This window comes from Myotis daubentonii, chromosome 7 (assembly GCF_963259705.1).
Source record: "Myotis daubentonii chromosome 7, mMyoDau2.1, whole genome shotgun sequence".
In the NCBI taxonomy this organism is placed as follows: Eukaryota; Metazoa; Chordata; class Mammalia; order Chiroptera; family Vespertilionidae; genus Myotis; species Myotis daubentonii.
The window spans coordinates 26090325-26108677 of NC_081846.1; the positions used below are offsets into that span (position 1 = coordinate 26090325).

The 18353-nt window shown below is 42.6% G+C and overlaps 1 protein-coding gene across 4 annotated transcripts in view; it reads right to left on the reverse strand.

Annotated features, from left to right (window-relative positions):
- AP1S3 (adaptor related protein complex 1 subunit sigma 3) overlaps positions 1-18353 on the reverse strand; it is a 73822-nt gene that overhangs the window by 21583 nt on the left and 33886 nt on the right. For all 4 annotated transcript variants that reach the window (XM_059703334.1, XM_059703337.1, XM_059703335.1 and 1 more), the window contains 3 exons: positions 11408-11586; positions 9830-9938; positions 3867-4004 (listed from right to left, as the gene is read on the reverse strand). In XM_059703334.1, the coding sequence (XP_059559317.1) occupies positions 3867-4004; positions 9830-9938; positions 11408-11586 (426 nt within the window). The remainder of the gene's footprint in view (positions 1-3866; positions 4005-9829; positions 9939-11407; positions 11587-18353) is intronic.

Sequence of the window (18353 nt, forward strand, 5' to 3'; positions counted from 1 at the left end):
CTCAATCTGTGATGCTCAATGCATTCTTAAGCCTGAACCCCAGGACACGTGGTTCACTTGCCCCTGCCAGGAAGACAATCAACCAGCATGGGACAAACAGGTGAAGGCCAAGGCCAAGCCAGATTGTTCAGAAGATACTCGGGTTACAAATCAGGTGTGTTCTAACTGGTCTTCACCAGCTCTATTTAGAGTGCCAGTGCTCCTCTGCTGAAAATACTGTGGTCAGTCATCCACACTTCCCTATTAGGTGCTTACACCTTGAAGATGAACATTGGCCAATAAGAGCTGACACCCCAAGACCTCTGCCCTCTACCACCTTTTACAGATGCTGCCCATGTCTTCACAGTTAGCAAGGGTGTCACATTGGCCAGGGGCCCATGCCTGTTTTGTGGCAACACTTAAAAAGGAATATAAAGTCACAAATACAAAATTGGGCATAAAGTTTTTGAAAATGAGGGGGGCGGGGGAATGACAGGAGATTGCGAATTTTTTTTTAATTTTATTTTCTTGTTTAAAGTACTACAAATAGTAGTACATATGTCTCTTTTTCCTTTTTTCCCTATTGACCTTCCCCTGGCCTTCCTTCCCCCCCAGCATATGCCCTTCCCCCCCTCCCCCCCAGTGTCTTTTGTCCATTGGCTATGCTTATATGCATGCATACAAGTCCTTCGGTTGATCTCTTACCTCCCCCTACCACAACACTCCCTAGCCTTCCCGCTGTAGTTTGACAGTCTGTTCAATGCTTCTTTGACTCTGTATTTATTTTTGTTCATCAGTTTATAATGTTCTTTATATTCCACAAATGAGTGAGATCATGTGGTATTTTTCTTTCACTAACTGGCTTATTTTTAAAAGATGACAACTATCGCAAAATCCAGAACAAGAGCATATGGTTACCAATCATTAAGTGCCTGACACCCTCTACAATATATTTATTGTCTGGCTACTTCTTCTTTGCAGTTAAGATACCCTGGAGTTGTCACCTCACTGACTCCACAATTCATTGGCCCCTACTGAACGGCACTGGTGCATTCAGTCTGCTGAAGACTGAGCCATGCTACTCAAATTACATGAGCCAATAATGTATGAGGTTGGTACAGTCTTGAGCTTGTAGGAACAGATTCTTTTCTAAACTTGCTTTCTTACTCTGTGGTCAAAACATCTGTTTGTCAACCCCATTAGTAATCTCAGGAATTGCAACCTCTGCAATTCAAGATCACTATCTTCTTTTTCCTTCTAATCACTTTGCACCTGTCATCTGCAATTCTTAGTTGTTACCTTCACAGCAAGATACTGCCTAAAGCCATCCTCAACCAATCAAACTGTTCATTTACTTCCACATTATCAACATCTTGCCCTAGTATACTCAGAATAAGCTTTCACCACTTGGAGATTTAAGACTGTATATATGGGGAGACAGTCTTTTATTAAGGGGTCTAGAGAAAGTCCCAGGGGCTATGTGCAGGTTTTCAGTTGGGTTAAAAATGAAACAACGTTATTATTTTAATCTTAAGGTTACTCCCTTAACCTTTAGTAACTACAAATATGTGTTTAGGTCCCAAGGACAGAAAATAAAGAAAGCAGTAATTTTTTTCTTTATGTGATTATATTACTTGCGTGCATTCATTTAAACTTCTCTGACTGAACTTACAAAGCAAACCAAATATACAAAGTCAATTTTTTAGCCAGCTCCCCAAATGTTCATTGACTTAGCCTGTATCAGAATGCCGATAATGCTGTTTCGATTTGGCAGGTGCTGTTGAATCAACGAGATTTATAGGGCAGTCATGGCATTGCCAGCTCACTATGGGGACACAGAGGCTAACTGGAGGACCCCCGAGACCTACTCATCAGGACCTTCCACTCAATCACAGGGGACATGAACTACCAATTAGTGTTTAAAATTGTGAAAGGGCTCTCTCTTGAAATACCTGCTTCCAGATTTAAATGGAACTAGAAGTACTAGATACACTGCAAGCTCTTTAAAATGTTTTCCTGGGTCGGGGGAAGGGGTGTTCAAAATAACACAGGTGTGTCTTGGCACCAATTCAAAAAATTTTAATTCCCTAAGTGCCAAAAGACCCTGTTTAAAGTCTGTTTCTCCTATATTTTAAAAAATATTTTTATTAATTTCAGAGAGAAGAAGGGAGAGGAGGAGAAAGAAACATCCATGATGAGAAAGATCTGCTGCCTCCTGCATGCCCCCTACTGGAAATCAAGCCCACAACCCAGGCATGTGCCCTGACAGGGTATCAAACCCTGACCTCCTGGTTCATGGGTCGATGCTCAACCACTGAGCTACAATGGCCAGGCAAGTTTGTTTCTCCTACAAGGAGACTTCACAGTAAGAGCCCTGGGATGGAATTATAAACAACCTCCTGGCATAGTGAAAGAAAGGCTGTTCTGTGGAATTTCCAAACCACTGATTTCTCAAGTATCTTGTAAAATTCCCTTCCCATAGCATTTGAAGAGAGTCAAGTAAACAGCAGAAAGTTTATGTGCATTTTTTGCACCTCTAGCAATAAATACATCGGCCTTTTAGCTGGCACAGACAAACTCAAAAAGACGTCTTTCTCAGTATCCAAGAACTGATGCCCTAGATAGGCAGGAACAAGTAATCAGCTCAAAGACGTGCAAACACAGTTGCTGGGAAATCATTCCGCACATTGTTTTATTAATTTAATCAGTTTATTCTTTTAAAACAGTAGGAAGAATGGCTTTAATGCCAATTTTTCAAAGGTACTTTGTAACACTCTGGAATCTCTTGACCTGCTGTTATGAAAATAGAAAGATGGCAAGACCCATAAATGCTGTGGGAAGAAGTACCCAGAGGCGGCAGAGCTGGGTTGGATTATCTCATGTAGGAGGTCAAAGGCCAGTGGAGTGATGCGCTATTCTTCACAGTGTACCTGGGAAAACTGAAGGGACCCATGGCGGGAAGGTCCTTTATGCCAATCTGGACTACAACTAAAAGCAAAGCCCCACTATACTTTATATGAGCACCACAGAGTGGGGAGCACAAACAAATGGATGCTTCAGGGCCCTTTTATACCTTGGCAAGCGAGCCTCGGTATTCCCAACTAATTTATGCAAATAGGAGCCCACACACAGCCTTCTGAGGAGGTGTAAGAAATTTTAATTAAAATGATAAATGCCCTCTTCAAGAATAAAGCTCTGATAGCCCTGGCAAATGAAATAAAGATGTGCTGCAAATTTCCTTTCTGGGGCAGCACATACTTTAACGAAAGTTTTTATACCCCTCATAAAATTATTCTTATAAAGAATACCACCAAGTATTTGATAGCTTTTTGATAGGGAGGTAACCTCACTGAAAAGCTCAAACGTGAAGAGTGAAGGTTCTGGAGCCCAAGTGCCTAGGTTCAAATCTCTAATCCACACTTAGTAGCTGTGTGATGTTCAGCAGGTCACTTAACCTCTCTGTGCCCCAGTTTACTCATCTTTCAAATGAGGCTCACAATACTACCTACCTCTTAGAGTTGCTGTGATAATTAAATAAATTAATACATGTAAGTTGCTTGGAAACTGTACTCAGTACAGAGTAAGAACTTAATAAGTGTTGACTAATATTTAATTACCACTACCACCACCACTACTACCACCATCACAATCATAACTACCATCACCGTCACCACTACTACCACCACCACAACCACTACTACCACCACTACCACCATCACTATCGTATCTACCGCCACCACCACTGCCACTACCACCACCAATATCACCACAACCACTACCACCACCATCAACATGACTGCCATCATCACCATCACTACCACCATCAATACCACCACCATTATAGTCATCATCAACTTTTCCCACTGCATGAGAAACTGAGTACTGACCTCCTGTAACATATCAGAATCTTCAATGGCTTTGACAGCAGATTTCTTGGACGTTTCCTGAATTTCTCCACCTATTATAAATTCATCCAGGATAAAATAAGCCTTTTCAAAGTTAAAGATAATATCCAGCTCACAGACCTGGTAGGACAAAAAAACAACAACAAATGTTTTGATAAACCTGCAGTGATATCAAGGGAAACATATACTAGTGTCTCGAGCTTTTCAAGTAACACCCATGTGGCATACCAAGGATAAAAATATCAGGTAGCATGTTAAGGACAGAAAAGTTGAACTAGGGAATTGCAGGCCTTTAATAAAAGTAGTAAAATCACATTCCATTAAAGCAGAGCGTGTCCCTAGGTAATGTTTAATGTCACAACAAAAGATTTGAGACTCGGTGGAGGAATGAGGCTGCCCAGCTCCTATTTCAACCTGCTCAGATGAAAGCTAAGCCCCACTACATTTCAGGCTCTGGGGCCGTGCTTCCTCTCTCCTGCTCTCTGCTCTGTGAGTCGGAGCTCCTAGTTTTAGGACCCTCAGAAGGTCACACTTCAGACCTCAATTGCGCTAATTTTTCTCAAAATTATGTCACAGGCCAGTGGCTCTCAACCTTCAGAATATGTTTAAACCACCCAGAAGCCGTGTTAAAACATCACTGCTGGAGTTTTTAGTGCAGTGTGCCTGGCTAAGCCCGAGAGTTTGAACCTCTAACGGGGTCCCAGGCGATGCTAATGATGCTGGACATGTGGGGAACCAATGACACTGCCATAGACCAGAACAGTCTGATAGATTTGGTCAAGTGAAGCAGTGGTAAGACTACTCCCCGTATTTCAAATAAAGCTCATTTCCAATTATTCAACCCAACAGCCATTCAGGGACTCTCCTTGCTGTTTCCTTCAACTCACTGACACCTAACTCTCCATTCCCACACCCTCCTGAAGGTCTGAGAACGGCAAGATTTCAGTCCTCCCTGACCCCTACCTCTCAGCAGACTGGAGCTTTGGAAACTCTTCACCAATCTCGTCCCTGAAAATTTTCTCTCTCCTGTTCCCTGACTGTGGCGGTCCCATTCAAGGCCTGTCCTCTTCCTCCATCTCTGATGATTCCTTTTCAAGCTCCTTGGATGGTTTGTCTCCCCTGTCCCCATCCATCTACATTTGTTTAAGAAGTATTTCACATGGGTACTACACTTATTGGGGGGATCACCTCATAAGGGATATAAATGCCTAATCACTATGTTGTACACCTGAAACTACTATCATAGTGTATGTTAACTGTAATTGGAAAATAAATTAATTTTTTTTTAAAAGAAGAAGTATTTATGGAGTGCTTGGGACATATCAGGCAAGAGGAAAAAGAAGGTTGTAAGAGGAAAAAGAAAGTTGCAAAATAATGTGCATAATGCAATTCCATAATGCAAATCCATTTTATTTTTAAAAGTTTATGTCTAGAAGGATAGGTAAAAAAATATGCAGTACTTTGCAATTTTAAACAATGTAGATAAAAAGAAAGCACAGCAGATCAGACACCATGCACGTGAAAGAAGGTAGGAGAAGTAAGCAGTTACCAGAAGTTGGAAGAAGCAGGAAGTTGGGAGTTACAGTAGCCTCAGAGTTCAAGGCAGGCATAGACCAGGAATCCAAGATAGGCAGCAACTTCATTAGGAGAAACCAGCAGCCAGAGCTCTGCAAAGTGAACCTGATACTAATGCAAGTTCTCTGAGAACTTCTCATACCCCACTCTCAGAGCAGCTGCCCCTCCCCGTGCCTGTGGGGCTCCCCAGCAGCCAGGGGGCAATTAATTTATTGCACCTCAGTTCAAGGGATAGGGGTAAGGTGAAGTGGTGTACAAAGCCAAATACACACAAAACACAGACACACTAGGCATGCACATACACGCACAACTTGGATATGCAGGTACTATCTCTAGGTCATAAGGGAAATGGATGCACAAGTTCTATTGGCACGATAGAGAACATTACCCATGAGCAGCTATTTCACATACAGCAACTCCAAAATTCGACTTAGTGGCTATTTCTTGAGTCTAACCCCAAGGGCTATGTATCACAGAGTAAGAAGAGAAAACATTTCAGGGGAACCTTAGCCTAAATGCAGGTTCTTCAGCTATTGCCTGATTACTCAAATACTTGCTTTTTTTTTTCTTTCAGATACTTCCAATTCCACCTTAAGCACCCTGCCCCAGTACACCAGATGCTCAAACAATTTCATTCCACCAAATTATGCAAAAACACAGGGCTTTTGTGTTAATCAGCACACAAGCCTCTTTTTAAAAATCATTTTCTTGTGCATCTATATCTGGCAGAAAGCTTATAAAAGGCAGAAACAGTGATAATTTAACTTTACATTTGATCTTCAAGCCTTATGCTTTATTATAATTTGGAGTAAGGGTCTTCTCTTAGAGCAGAATATGTGATGTAGCAAGAATATTTCTGGTATTTCAATAACTAAATCCTTTTGGATAGAGTCTAAGAAGGACCTTCCCTTACTGAATTCTCTTCTAAAGTAAATACAAAAAATATCAAGTTATATACAATAAATGTATAAAACTATAGCTTTAACCGGTTTGGCTCAGTGGATAGAGCGTAGGCCTACAGACTGAAGGGTACCAGGTTTGATTCTGGTCAAGGGCATGTACCTTGGCTGCGGGCACATTCCCAGTAGGGGGTGTACAGGAGACAGCTGATCGATGTTTCTCACTCATCGATGTTTCTAACTTCTAACCCTCTCCCTTCCTCTCTGTAAAAAATCAACTATATATATAAAATTATATATAAGATAACTCTAATGCAAGGTATAGCTAAATAGCAATGGACAATTTAGAAAGTATTGTTAACTGCACTGTTCCTTTGATCCTCACAATAGCCCTATGGGGTTAGCAAAGTAAATATTTCTATTAACCTCTTCCTACAAGAAAATCCCCTCCATGGAGATCCAAGTGCTCCAAGACAGCAATACCCACACCTTCTGAGGACATCAGTGAAAACTGGCCCAGAGTCTGAGATGGGGAAATAGGCAGGCTTGGAAATCCCGGAGCAGACCCTTATCTATGGTGAGACCCGGAGCTTCATAGCCTCTATAAACTGGGGTTAATGCTACTTACTGCAAATCGAAAGATTAACTAGTTAATCCTTGTAAATCTCCTTGGAATTGAAAAGTGCTAAAAAAAAAATACATGACTTAAATCAGTAGCCAGAGATTTTGATTTATCTGTCATCAGAAGGTAATATTTTTCCAGTGCTATATATAAGAGAAGCTCAGTACAAAGTTTTCTCTTAGATAACAGAAGGACAAAATTCAAGGAAACCTTCAGAATAACACAAGAGAGAAAGTAAACCAAAAAGCAATGTTCCTGAGACGATGTCAGTGAGAGTTAGTACGCTTTGCTCATCACTGTTAATTAATAAGGATTGAACACCTAATGGGCAGATAGCCTTGAACTGCTCTTAGCTGCTCTTAGCTTAATGAAAGATTCATTGAATTTTTTACTGAATTAAATTTTGGATCCTCCTAAAGGTCTGCCCAAACAGGTTGAAAGATTGATGCTAGAGAAATAGGAATTCATCCTGACTCTCCCCGTACTTTAAATGAGCCTCGTGCTAGTGAAGGGAAGTCTAAGTCTCTTGAGAAACCACGTGTTCTGAAGTACCCTCAATTTGGCCAGATAAGATCCAGATCCACATTCAGCCCCAGTTCACATTGTCATAGCTGGATTAATCCAGAAAAACACAACAGGTCAGACCAGAGTGCAGAAATGAGAGGGACAAGGCGAGTCCTGGGGAACTCCTGCAGGCCTTTGCAAAAGGCCGAGCCTGGAGGTTATTTGAAAAGGAAGTACCAAAATGTCAGAATTCATCCGAATGACAGAAAGCATAACATCAAATAATCTCAAATATAAAAATACGTTATTATGTTTTTGCAAATCTCTCTTTTAAAAATGAAAAAAAAAATCTTAGGGAACCAGGAGAAAGAGAAAGAAAAGTGATCTAGCTATCTCGTTTCCTCCATACTGACCAACAACCTGAAGTCCCTGAAGCAACACTTAGGTCTTTTCATAATTCACAAAGGAAAACAGGGGGGAATAACAGGGAGGGAAGGAGAGACAGCAGGAAAATTCTTTCAGAGACCTTTCAAGTACTCAGCCTATAAAAAGAATTGCAACAAATCTGATAAAAACCCACCCAATACTGTAAATGTTGCCCATGCCATTAAATGGAATACAGAAAACTTAGAAAGTAAGTGCTCCTAATAACACAAAATAAAATTCTTCAGTGAGCAAGAAATCATTTTCCAAATCCAATGACTACTCGGATTGTGAACTACTTTAATTGTTTCTGGAACGGTTGCTAAAATATGGTCCAGAGCTGGTTACAAGTGTTGAAAAAACAAAGTCAGTCCTAGGTCATGATCGTGAAAGACTTGCAGTTCAATGGCCAAGCAAAGCCCGTGCAAGTGAAGGATAAGACCGGGCTGGCCCATGTGGCTGGAGCACTGGGTGTGTCAGGGATGTAAAGAGAGAAAAGCTCGAGAGTGGGAGAGTGGCCTGGGACCAAGGTTTACAAAGCTTCAATAGCAGGCTAAGAAGTTTGAATTTTAGATGGAGAGTGACTGAGGAGGAATGTCACCCCGAATCTGTGCTTTGTAAGGAAGATGGTAACCAATAGGCCAGGTGAGAGCCAGAGATGAGGTTTCAAAGAGAAGCAAAAGTATGATCCCCAAAAAGTCTAGACTAGTAACAGGAATGAAGAAGAGGAATTTTAGCCTAGTTTTATTTTTTTTTTTAAATATTTTATTGGGTTTTTTACAGAGAGGAAGGGAGAGGTATAGAGAGTTAGAAACATCGATCAGCTGCCTCCTGCACACTCCCCACTGGGGATGTGCCCGCAACCAAGGTACATGCCCTTCACCAGAATCAAACCTGGGACCCTTTAGTCCACAGGCCTACGCTCTATCCACTGAGCCAAACTGGTTAGGGCTTAGCCTAGTTTTAATAGACAGAGGCAGATTGTAGTATAAAGGTTGGAGAAAGCTGAAAGGATCCTGAGACACAATAAATTCGATCACAATCCAGAACAGAAGATGAGTTTGGTTCTTGTTGCGTTGAAGACTAAGATGATTGAGAAGCCCAGGAAGAGATCTTCAGCAAAGCAAGAAACAGTCACATGGTAACAGGTTTCCAGGAGAGGAAATCAGGCAGACACACCAGAGAGGAGGAAGAGCAGCAGGGCATTTAGGGAGCAGGTGGAGGGAGGGATCTCAATGGAAGAAGCCAGAAGGGGCCATAAGCAGAATTCAGTGTCCTGGCAAAATAAAAAGGAGCAAATTTAAAGAAAGAATTGTGGTGAGCAAGGGATCGGTGCTGCAGGAGGTTAAGCAAGTGAAGATTTAAGAAGAGTCACTGGTGTTGGCCACTAGGGAGGGGTGAGTGGTAACTGATTTCCTTGGAGCCACAGAGGTGGAACCCAAGCTGTGAGCTGCTGTGGAGTGAATGAGTTCAGCGGGTTGGGCCACCTCATGTAAGACATTACTGGGGAGCAAGGAGATAAAACAGCAACGTGAAATGAAAGGGTATTATTGTTGTTGTTGTTTTCATTTTCATGCATAAATAATATTAAAGAACATGTGTGATTTAGTAGAAGAAGCCAGAGAGGAACTAAAAGAGCAAACGAGAAGAGAGATGACAGTCCATGACAAAGAAGGAATCCTTCACAATTACACTCTTGTGCATTAAACAAGGTCTCATGTGTTGTGGTCTGAAGACAGGGACACCACCTGCCTTGAAATCTGCCATTTAATAATTAAGGAAGTGGGGGAAGCCTTTTGCTCTGATCCTTGATACAAATGTAATTCATATTTTACACTTGAGAGAGAGAAGGAATGTGATGGCAGACTGAAGTAAGAGCTGAGATGGAGACCTACTGATTCTAATAGACCAGAACAACTTACATTTCCAAAGTACTTGTCCAGCAACTCCACATAACGATGCACAATCTCTAGTGTCAAGAGCTCATTGTCCTGACTTTCTACTGCACAGCAAAAGTATAAGCTAGCATACCTTGAAAGGAAAAAAAAAAAGTAAAATATGATGACCCATTAAACAACCTGAAGGTGGTTTTCCCCAATGAAGATGCAGTTACCTTCTGCTTCCCATCCAAGAATGAAATGATTATTCATCACATTCCATATCTCAAAATCATAGTCCTGTGTGTTTCTCCTATGGGTTTCTCCTGTGTGTATCTTCTACTCAAAATACTCTTCCCTACCCCATTTGTGTGGCTAACTCTTCCTTGTCCTGTTGCTCTGAGCTTGGGTGTCATTTCTGCCAAGATTGTCATTCCTGTCATCTCTGACTGGATTGGAAGCCCCTGCTATGCATCCCTGTGCCTCCCCTTTCAGAGCATCAGGTCTCTTCATTGTCCATTTCATAGCCTGTCTCTCCCACCAGATCAGTGGTTCCCAAAGGCAGGGGCTGCCTTGGTCACTGTTGTAACCCAGTGCTTGTAATATCAGTCGAGAGAACCACTGAAGCCTATTCTTTATATAAGGATTTAAAATACAACCGAACCAAAAATTTTAGAAAACCAGCAGGTGGAGAATACAGACAAGCTTCTTGTCAGCAAATACTAAAAATGTTGACCACGGATCCCACTTTCTGGTAATTTAATCCATTAAATGCAGTCTGCAGCGGTTACTCTACCCTTCCCCTTCAGGTCTTATAAACACTCTTAGCAAGAGCCTTTCTAACATGTGTTCCTTCTGGAAGTTGCATGAAGATGCTGGGTGCAGGGTCGGGTTGGCTGTGTTCTGATCCTGGCTTGGGTATCAGTTATCTAGGTCTAAATGGGCAAAATTACTCTATCTCTTGGGGTCTCAGTTTCCTCATCTATAAATTGAGGTTTCTTCTGAGTATGGTCTTCCTACACAAGCAGGTGCAATAAAGAGAGAATACATAGGATTTAAAGCCAGAAAGATCTGAACTTGAATTATGGCTCTGCCAATTACTACTCAATTACTGTGAGTAGGGATTAATTACATAAGCTCTCGGTGGCTTTAGTTTCTTCATCTGCAAATATGAACAAAAATAACAATAAAGAGAGTTTTCCATCTCTGCAGCACACTAATCTGCATTTCCCCATAATACTTATTACTAACTGAAAAATTTTTGATTACTTAAAAAATGAGTAAGTGCCATGAGAGCAGGAATGTCCTGTGTCCCATTTACTACTGTATCCGGAACCACTAGGACAGTGCTGGGAATACAGTAGGTGCTCATAAGGTATGTCTTGAATGCCAGCATGCATTATCAACCTGAGATTAAGTACCTAGACTCTCTCCTGGCACATCAAAGGCCTTTCAATAAATGAGCATTCTTTCCTAGTTAGTCTGTGAGTACAGTTATTTGGGCTCCAGTCTTTAAAGATTTCAGTAAATGATGAAATTGGTGTTGCAACCTAAAATGCTCAGGTTTAAACAAACCAAAGCAGTAACAAGAAATAAATTCAGTTCTCATAAAGTTACTCACACCTTTTATAAACAAGTTTTAGTTCCTTCCAGTCGATAAAACTGCTCATCCTCTGACCACGAGAGAGCACAATCTGAACAATCTCCCGGGTGATCTTCTTCCTTTCCTTGTCAGAGAGAGTTGTGTACCATTTCTGCAGCCGTAATTTCCCTTGTCGACTGAAAAGCAATATGAAATGTATCTATAACAAAGAAGGGACAGAGAAAAAACAGAACTTGGTCAACCAAATCATTCTATGTAGACACAAATGCTCAGTGGCCGGGTGTACAAAGGATTATAATTCTGAACCAATGAAAAAAGGCTTCCTAGCCTGAAAACAATCCCCTCTCTGAAATTACCTTTAGCCCATCAGAGAAACAAAGAAATGTAGATACCACAAAGTTTATTTATATTATAGGGGAAAGATAAGTTCTTTTTAAAATTCCTCTTATGAGTCACAAATGCAGGATAGGGAGAAATATATATCAAGGAAGTACATAATTCTTTTAAGAACACATTAAATTTGTCCTTCACAAGCAAAAAGGAAATGTTAAGAACAGTGGAAGAATTTACTTTAAAAGTTATATCCTAGTTCCATATCACTACTATAGACACACAATGATAGAGAAATAAAGAAGTAAGGGAAAGAAATGAGGATGAAGCAAGGTGTGAAAGTGAGAAGGAGACCATATTTTGTCATTAAAATATTTTTATGGTTTTTTAATTGATTTTTTTAATCTTTAGTTTCTTTATTGGTTAAGGTATTACAAATGTAATTGATTTTTTAGACAGAGAGGAAGGGAGAGGGATAGAGAGATAGAAACGTTAATGACAGAGAAACATAATTGATTGGCTGCCTCCTGCATGCCCCCCACAGGGGATTAAGCCCGCAACCAGGCATCTGCCCTGATCAGGAATTGAACTGGTGGCCTCTTGATTCCTGCGTTGATGCTCAACCACTGAGCTACACCAACTGGGCCATATACTGTCATTTTAAATAAAAGTTGTACATACTTAAGGTGTGCAACATGATTAATACATGTGCGTAGTGAAGTGATTACTACAGTGAAGCTAATTAACATATCAACTCACATAGTTACCATTTTTGTGTGTGTAATGAAAGCACTGAAATATACTCTCTTAGACACTCCAGTATTCAATACAGTGTCCCCAAAAATGTATACACACTTTGAACAATTATTAATTCCAATGGGTTAAATCTGAAAAGAAAGAAATATGAACTGAGTTATCAGATTTTAATAGTGTATACATTTTTGGGGGGACACCCTGTATACTGAGAACTAAAATAATTAATTTTTTAAACTTTTTACAAATACAATATTTAACCCCTTTTATTGAAAAGGTTTGGCTCTGAACATCATGGCATAAGTCATACAAACTCAATAGGTGGTAATGTCTGAGGGCCAAAAGAAACCAGGCTTTCCTCAGAGCTTCCCCTACCCCAACCTGTAGAATTTGAGGTCTTCTTAATAAACTATCTCTGCCTTAGAAAGGAAACATATGTTTTAACAAGGTCTTGAAGACCAAGACATGGCAAATGAAAAGAAAGCAAGTTACAGAGCTCTATATGCCTACTAGCTTTAAGAAAAATTACCCTCAGTCTGGAATTTAAATATTTACTTAGAACACAGCATTTTCTTAAATACCAATTTCACTATCAGAGCAGGTATAGGTAACCCAATAATGCAACACAATTACTATTTTCTAAGAATCATATTAAGAAAAGTGTTTTTGTTTCTAAGGATATCTATATATATAAAAGCGTAAGCGACCATTACGACCGGACAAAAGTATGACCAGCTAGTCGCTATGATGTTCACTGACCATCAGGGGGCAGACGCTCAATGCAGGAGCTGCCCCCTGGTGGTCAGTGCGCTCCCACAGCCAACCTGCCATGGCCAGTCAACCTCCTATGATCCCTCCCCCAGGCAGGCCAGCCTGATCAGGACTGAGCTAGATGATCCCCATCGACCCCAATCTCCAGCCAGGCCGAGGGACCCCACCCATGCACAAATTTGTGCACTGGGCCTCTAGTATAATCATAAAAGTGGCATTCTAAAAGTACAAAGCAGAATGGTGATAGAATAAAACCTCAGAATCTTAAAAACAAGCCCCTTTTTGGATAATCACCAATGGATAAGAGTATTCCGTCTGATGTTTGGTGAATAAGCAGATTTTTGTTAGAGAAATGAAATCCACACATTTTCTTAATGTTCACTTTGCATTTCCTGACAGAAAGTTTTCTTCTTCCCATTTAATCTAATCTCTTCAAAATCAGTTTAATCTAAATCAGTTAAAATTAAATGGATTTTCCCTGATTTTATCCAGAAAGTGTATAAAGAGACATATCACTATCCTTCAAATAACAGCTAACTTGGCAAATTTGAAGACAGCCTTTAAGTATAGCCTGAATCTTTTCCTTCCAGAGAAATAACCCTGGTTTCATGTCTTCTCCTTCTTGGTTCTATTTTCAGATGTCAAAGTCATCACGGTTGCAATTCTTCCATATTTCTCCATAGGCTTTATGTTCATTTTAATTTGGGGCACTCAGACCAATGCCAAAGTCACAGCGAGAGGCTATAACTATTGCTGAGTTGAATTGTAGAACACTTCCTCTATTTGCAATCTTCACTCAAGAACAGATGCCTATCTTTTTAAACATGGATCAACAATGGAGAACAATAAACAAAGAGCATGTTTTTTTTCATTCTAACAACAAATTCAAAGGGAAAGGATAATCAGGGACATAATACATGTATCCGTGAGCCCATACAAAATATAAAATGCATTCCATATTCAAAAGAAGGAACAAATAGGTTCAAGTTTATCCAGCAATTGCACTGCATAAGACAGTGTTGAAAGACTTGGATCTCTCAGGTCCTGCTCTGGTGCATGGTGTCTGTTACATCTCCCCCAGATTTAACAGCTCGAGAGACTCGGCAGAATGAATCCCAGTGATTCACAAGAGTCATCACCTCCAGCAATTGATTTCATCCAATTTATCAATTTAGTCCTTCAAGGCAGATGTTTCAAGAGGTTAATCAAATGCCATTTTTGATTAGCATTAGCTTGAGAGCAGGAAAAAAGGCAACTGGGTGGTTTTCTTCAATAATTACAAAGAGCCAGGTTAAATTTGAGTTGACGTCATCAACAAACTTCATCTGACTTCAGAAAACAACCACCGGACATTTCCTTTCAATAATGTTGCTGAGAAGAAAGGGGTAATGAAGAGACTGGTAATACTTGCAAACACCAACTCCAGAAATAACCAGAAAATCCAATGAAGTTGATTGAGCCAGCTTGACTTCCTACATTTGGCCAAAATGCTCTGGCCTCAACTGGGTGCCCTGCTGCACCAATTTCTCCCATCCCTGTCCCAGAGGGAACCACATATGTCAGCAGCCCTTTTGAGGGGTCTGGTTCTGCCCCACGTGATCCCTCAAATCCAAACATGTAAAGTTAATCCAAGCACTCCTTGTCCTCAGAGTATCCCCTACAACAATGCTTGACCTTACTGGGCACAGCCCAAAATTCTCACCTTGATCCAGAGCAGAAACTGGCTGTTTTCTTCATCATATATTTCTGAAGCATGTCTAGGTGCCATTAAGCCTTTGAAGGAAGCACAAAGCAGACCAGTACCAATGTATTTGGGCTGCTGCTCTGAGCCAGTATTAGCATCTTCCTTCTATTTTTTATATTTATTTTTTCTCTCAATTTTATTTTATATTGGTTTCAGGTGTACACCTTGTGGTTAGACAATCATAAATTTTACATAGTGTTCCCTGGATAGTTCCAGTACCCCACCTGGCACCAAACATAGTTATTACAATATTATTGACTATATTCTCTATGCTATACTTTATAACCCTGTGACTACTCTGTAATTATCAATTAGTACTTCTTAATCCCTTCTCCTCTTTCACCCACCCTCCAACCCCCTTCCCTCTGGCAACCACCAGTTTGCTCTCTGTATCTATGAGTCTGTTGCCATTTTGTTTGTTCATGTATTTTGTTCTTTGGATTCCACATATAAATGATATCATGGTATTCGTCTTTCTCTGACTCACTTATTTGACTGAGCATAATACCCTCTAGGTCTATTCATGCTGTCACAAATGGTAAGATTTCATTCTTTTTTATGGACGAGTAACATTCCATTGTGTAAATGTACCACAGCATTTTTATCCACTGGTCTGTTGATGGACACTTAGGTTGCTTCCGTGTTTTGGTTATTATAAAAAACACTGCAATGAACATAGGAAGGCCTATATCTTTTGAAATTAGTATTTTGGATTTCTTTGGATAAACCCCCAAACGTGAAATCACTGGGTCATAAGGCAGATCCATTTTTAATTTTGTGAGTAAACTCCATACTATTTTTCATAGTGGCTGCACCAATCTGCATTCCCACCAACTAGCATCTTCCTTCCAGTTGAAGATAAACAACGAACGCCTCCAATAGCAGCTTTGGTTTTTAATGTTTGAAAATCTCCCTGCTCCTGACCTGAATCCATATAGTGGACCCACAACCAGCTTCCAAGAAGAGGGGTATCCAGGACTCTTTCCTGTCCCAACACTGTCACACCATGAACACCCCCTTTTCTAGCTTATATTTCAGGATCCGAGCTGCAAATATAAATACACAGACTATGTCCCTTCCCTCCAATCCCATCAATCTGACAGGCCCTTCCTCTAGTGGTCGGACCCCATGATACATCACTTAAAGGACCCTATTGCTAGGGTCCTTACCAACTTTGCCCCTTTTCCAACTTCTGCCACCACTGCAAATTCCCAGCCCAGACAAGCCCCTCCACTCTTATCTTTGCTTCTCTATTGAGACAGCAGGCAATTTGCAGATCGGTACAACCATAAATCTATGCTGGCCCAGCTCAGCTGAATCACCAGTGTTACTTAGAAACTTTCCAGATATCTTTTCATGTAAAGGGTTACTAAGCAAAACCCCCTTTTATTTCCTACACAGGTTATTCCAGGTCACCACCCAAACCCCTCATATTCCCCATTTCCATCCTCACTCCCTAACTCTCAAAAAAAGCCAAGAGGACAAACACCATTCTGTGGGATTTCCCAGCTCCTCCCACACCTGGACACCCATATGCACAAACTTGGTCACGCCCACCCTCAGCTGATTGATTTTCTTCCTTTGTCAGGGAGCACATCATCTCCTGCCCTGGCTTTCAACTCTCACCTACCTCTTCGGGAACACAGATTCCCAGTCTGACACTGCGGGTCTCGGCCCCTCTCTTTTGAGAATCCTCACACGTAGATGTTGAATAACTAACTCCCTCTCATCTTGAAATCAATGGCCTTCTCTAGAATTGCAACCTTCCCCAAAGCGACTCAGCAGTCTCAAGTGTCCAAATGTGCCCCTGCCTATACACCCAGTACGTCTACTTTTAAAATATTTCTTAAGGATGTGCCTTAATATAAAGGTACATATTTGAGAACTAGAGGCCCAGTGCACAAAAATTGTGCACTCGGGGGGGAGAGGGGGTCCCTCAGCCAGGCCTGTGCCCTCTTGCAGTCTGGGACCCCTCGGGAGATAATAACCTGCTGGCTTAGGCCTGCTCCTGGGTGGCAGAGGGCAGGCCTAATCCCTAGGTGCAGCCCCTGGTCGGGCTCAGAGCAGGACCGATTGGGGAGTTGGGGCGCTGCCCCCTGTCATGCACAGAGCAGGGCGGATTGGGAGGTTGCGATGCCACCCTCAGTCACGCTCAGGATAGGGCCAATTGGGGGGTTGGGGCACTGTCCCCGTCACACTCAAGGCAGGGTCGATAGGGAGGTTGCGGCGCCACCCTGTCACGCACAGAACAGGACCGATCAGGGGGTTGGGGCGCTGCCCCCTATCACGCACAGAGCAGGGCCCATCAGGGGGGTTGGGGCCCCGTACCCTGTCACACACAGAGCAGGGCCGATCAGGGGGTTGAGGAGCTCCCCCCTGTCATGCACAGAGCAGGGCCCATCAGGGGGTTGGGGCGCTCCCCCCTGTCACGCACAGAGCAGGGCTGATCAAGGGGTTGAGGAGCTCCCCCCGTCACTCACAGAGCAGGGCCAATAGGGGAGTTGGGGCACCGCCCCCTGTCACACACAGAGCAGGGCTGATCACGGGGTTGGGGCGCCGCCCTCTATCACCCACAGAGCAGGGCCGATCAGGGGGTTGGGGCGCCGCCACTGTCACACTCAGGGCAGGGCCGATGGGGAGGTTATGGCTCTACCCCGTCACACACAGAGCAGGGCCTGTGGGGTGGGGGGGTTGAGGCGCCGCACCCTGACACACACAGAGCTGCAAGGCGATCAGGGGGTTGGGGAGCTCCCCCCTATCAGGCACAGAGCAGGGCTGATCACGGGATTGGGGCACCTTCTCCTGTCAGGAACAGAGCAGGGCCGATAGAGAGGTTGTGGCCCTGCCCCCTGTCACACACAGAGCCGCAGGGCAATCAGGGGGTTTGGGCGTTGCCCCCTGTCACGCTGATCCCGGTGCTGGGAGGCATATTACCCTTTTACTATATAGAATAGAGGCCTGGTGCATGGGTGGGGGCTGGCTGGTTTGTCCAGAAGGGTGTCCTGGATCTGGGTGGGGGTCCCCACTGGGGTGCCTGGCCAGCCTGGGTGAGGGGATGATGGCTGTTTGCAGCTGGTCACACACCCTTCAGGGTGGGGGTCCCCACTGGGGTGCCTGGCCAGCCTGGATGAGGGGATGATGGCTGTTTGCAGCTGGTCACACACCCTTCAGGGTGGGGGTCCCCACTGGGGTGCCTGGCCAGTCTGGGTGAGGGGCTGAGGGCTGTTTTCAGGCTGGGACTGAAGCTCCCAACTGCTCCTTTTTTTCTTTCTTTTTTTTTTATTCTGGGCCAGCTTTAGCCTGGCTCCAGCTCTGAGGCTCAGCTGCTGAAAGCAGGTATCTGGTTTGTTTAGGTTCTATAATCGAAA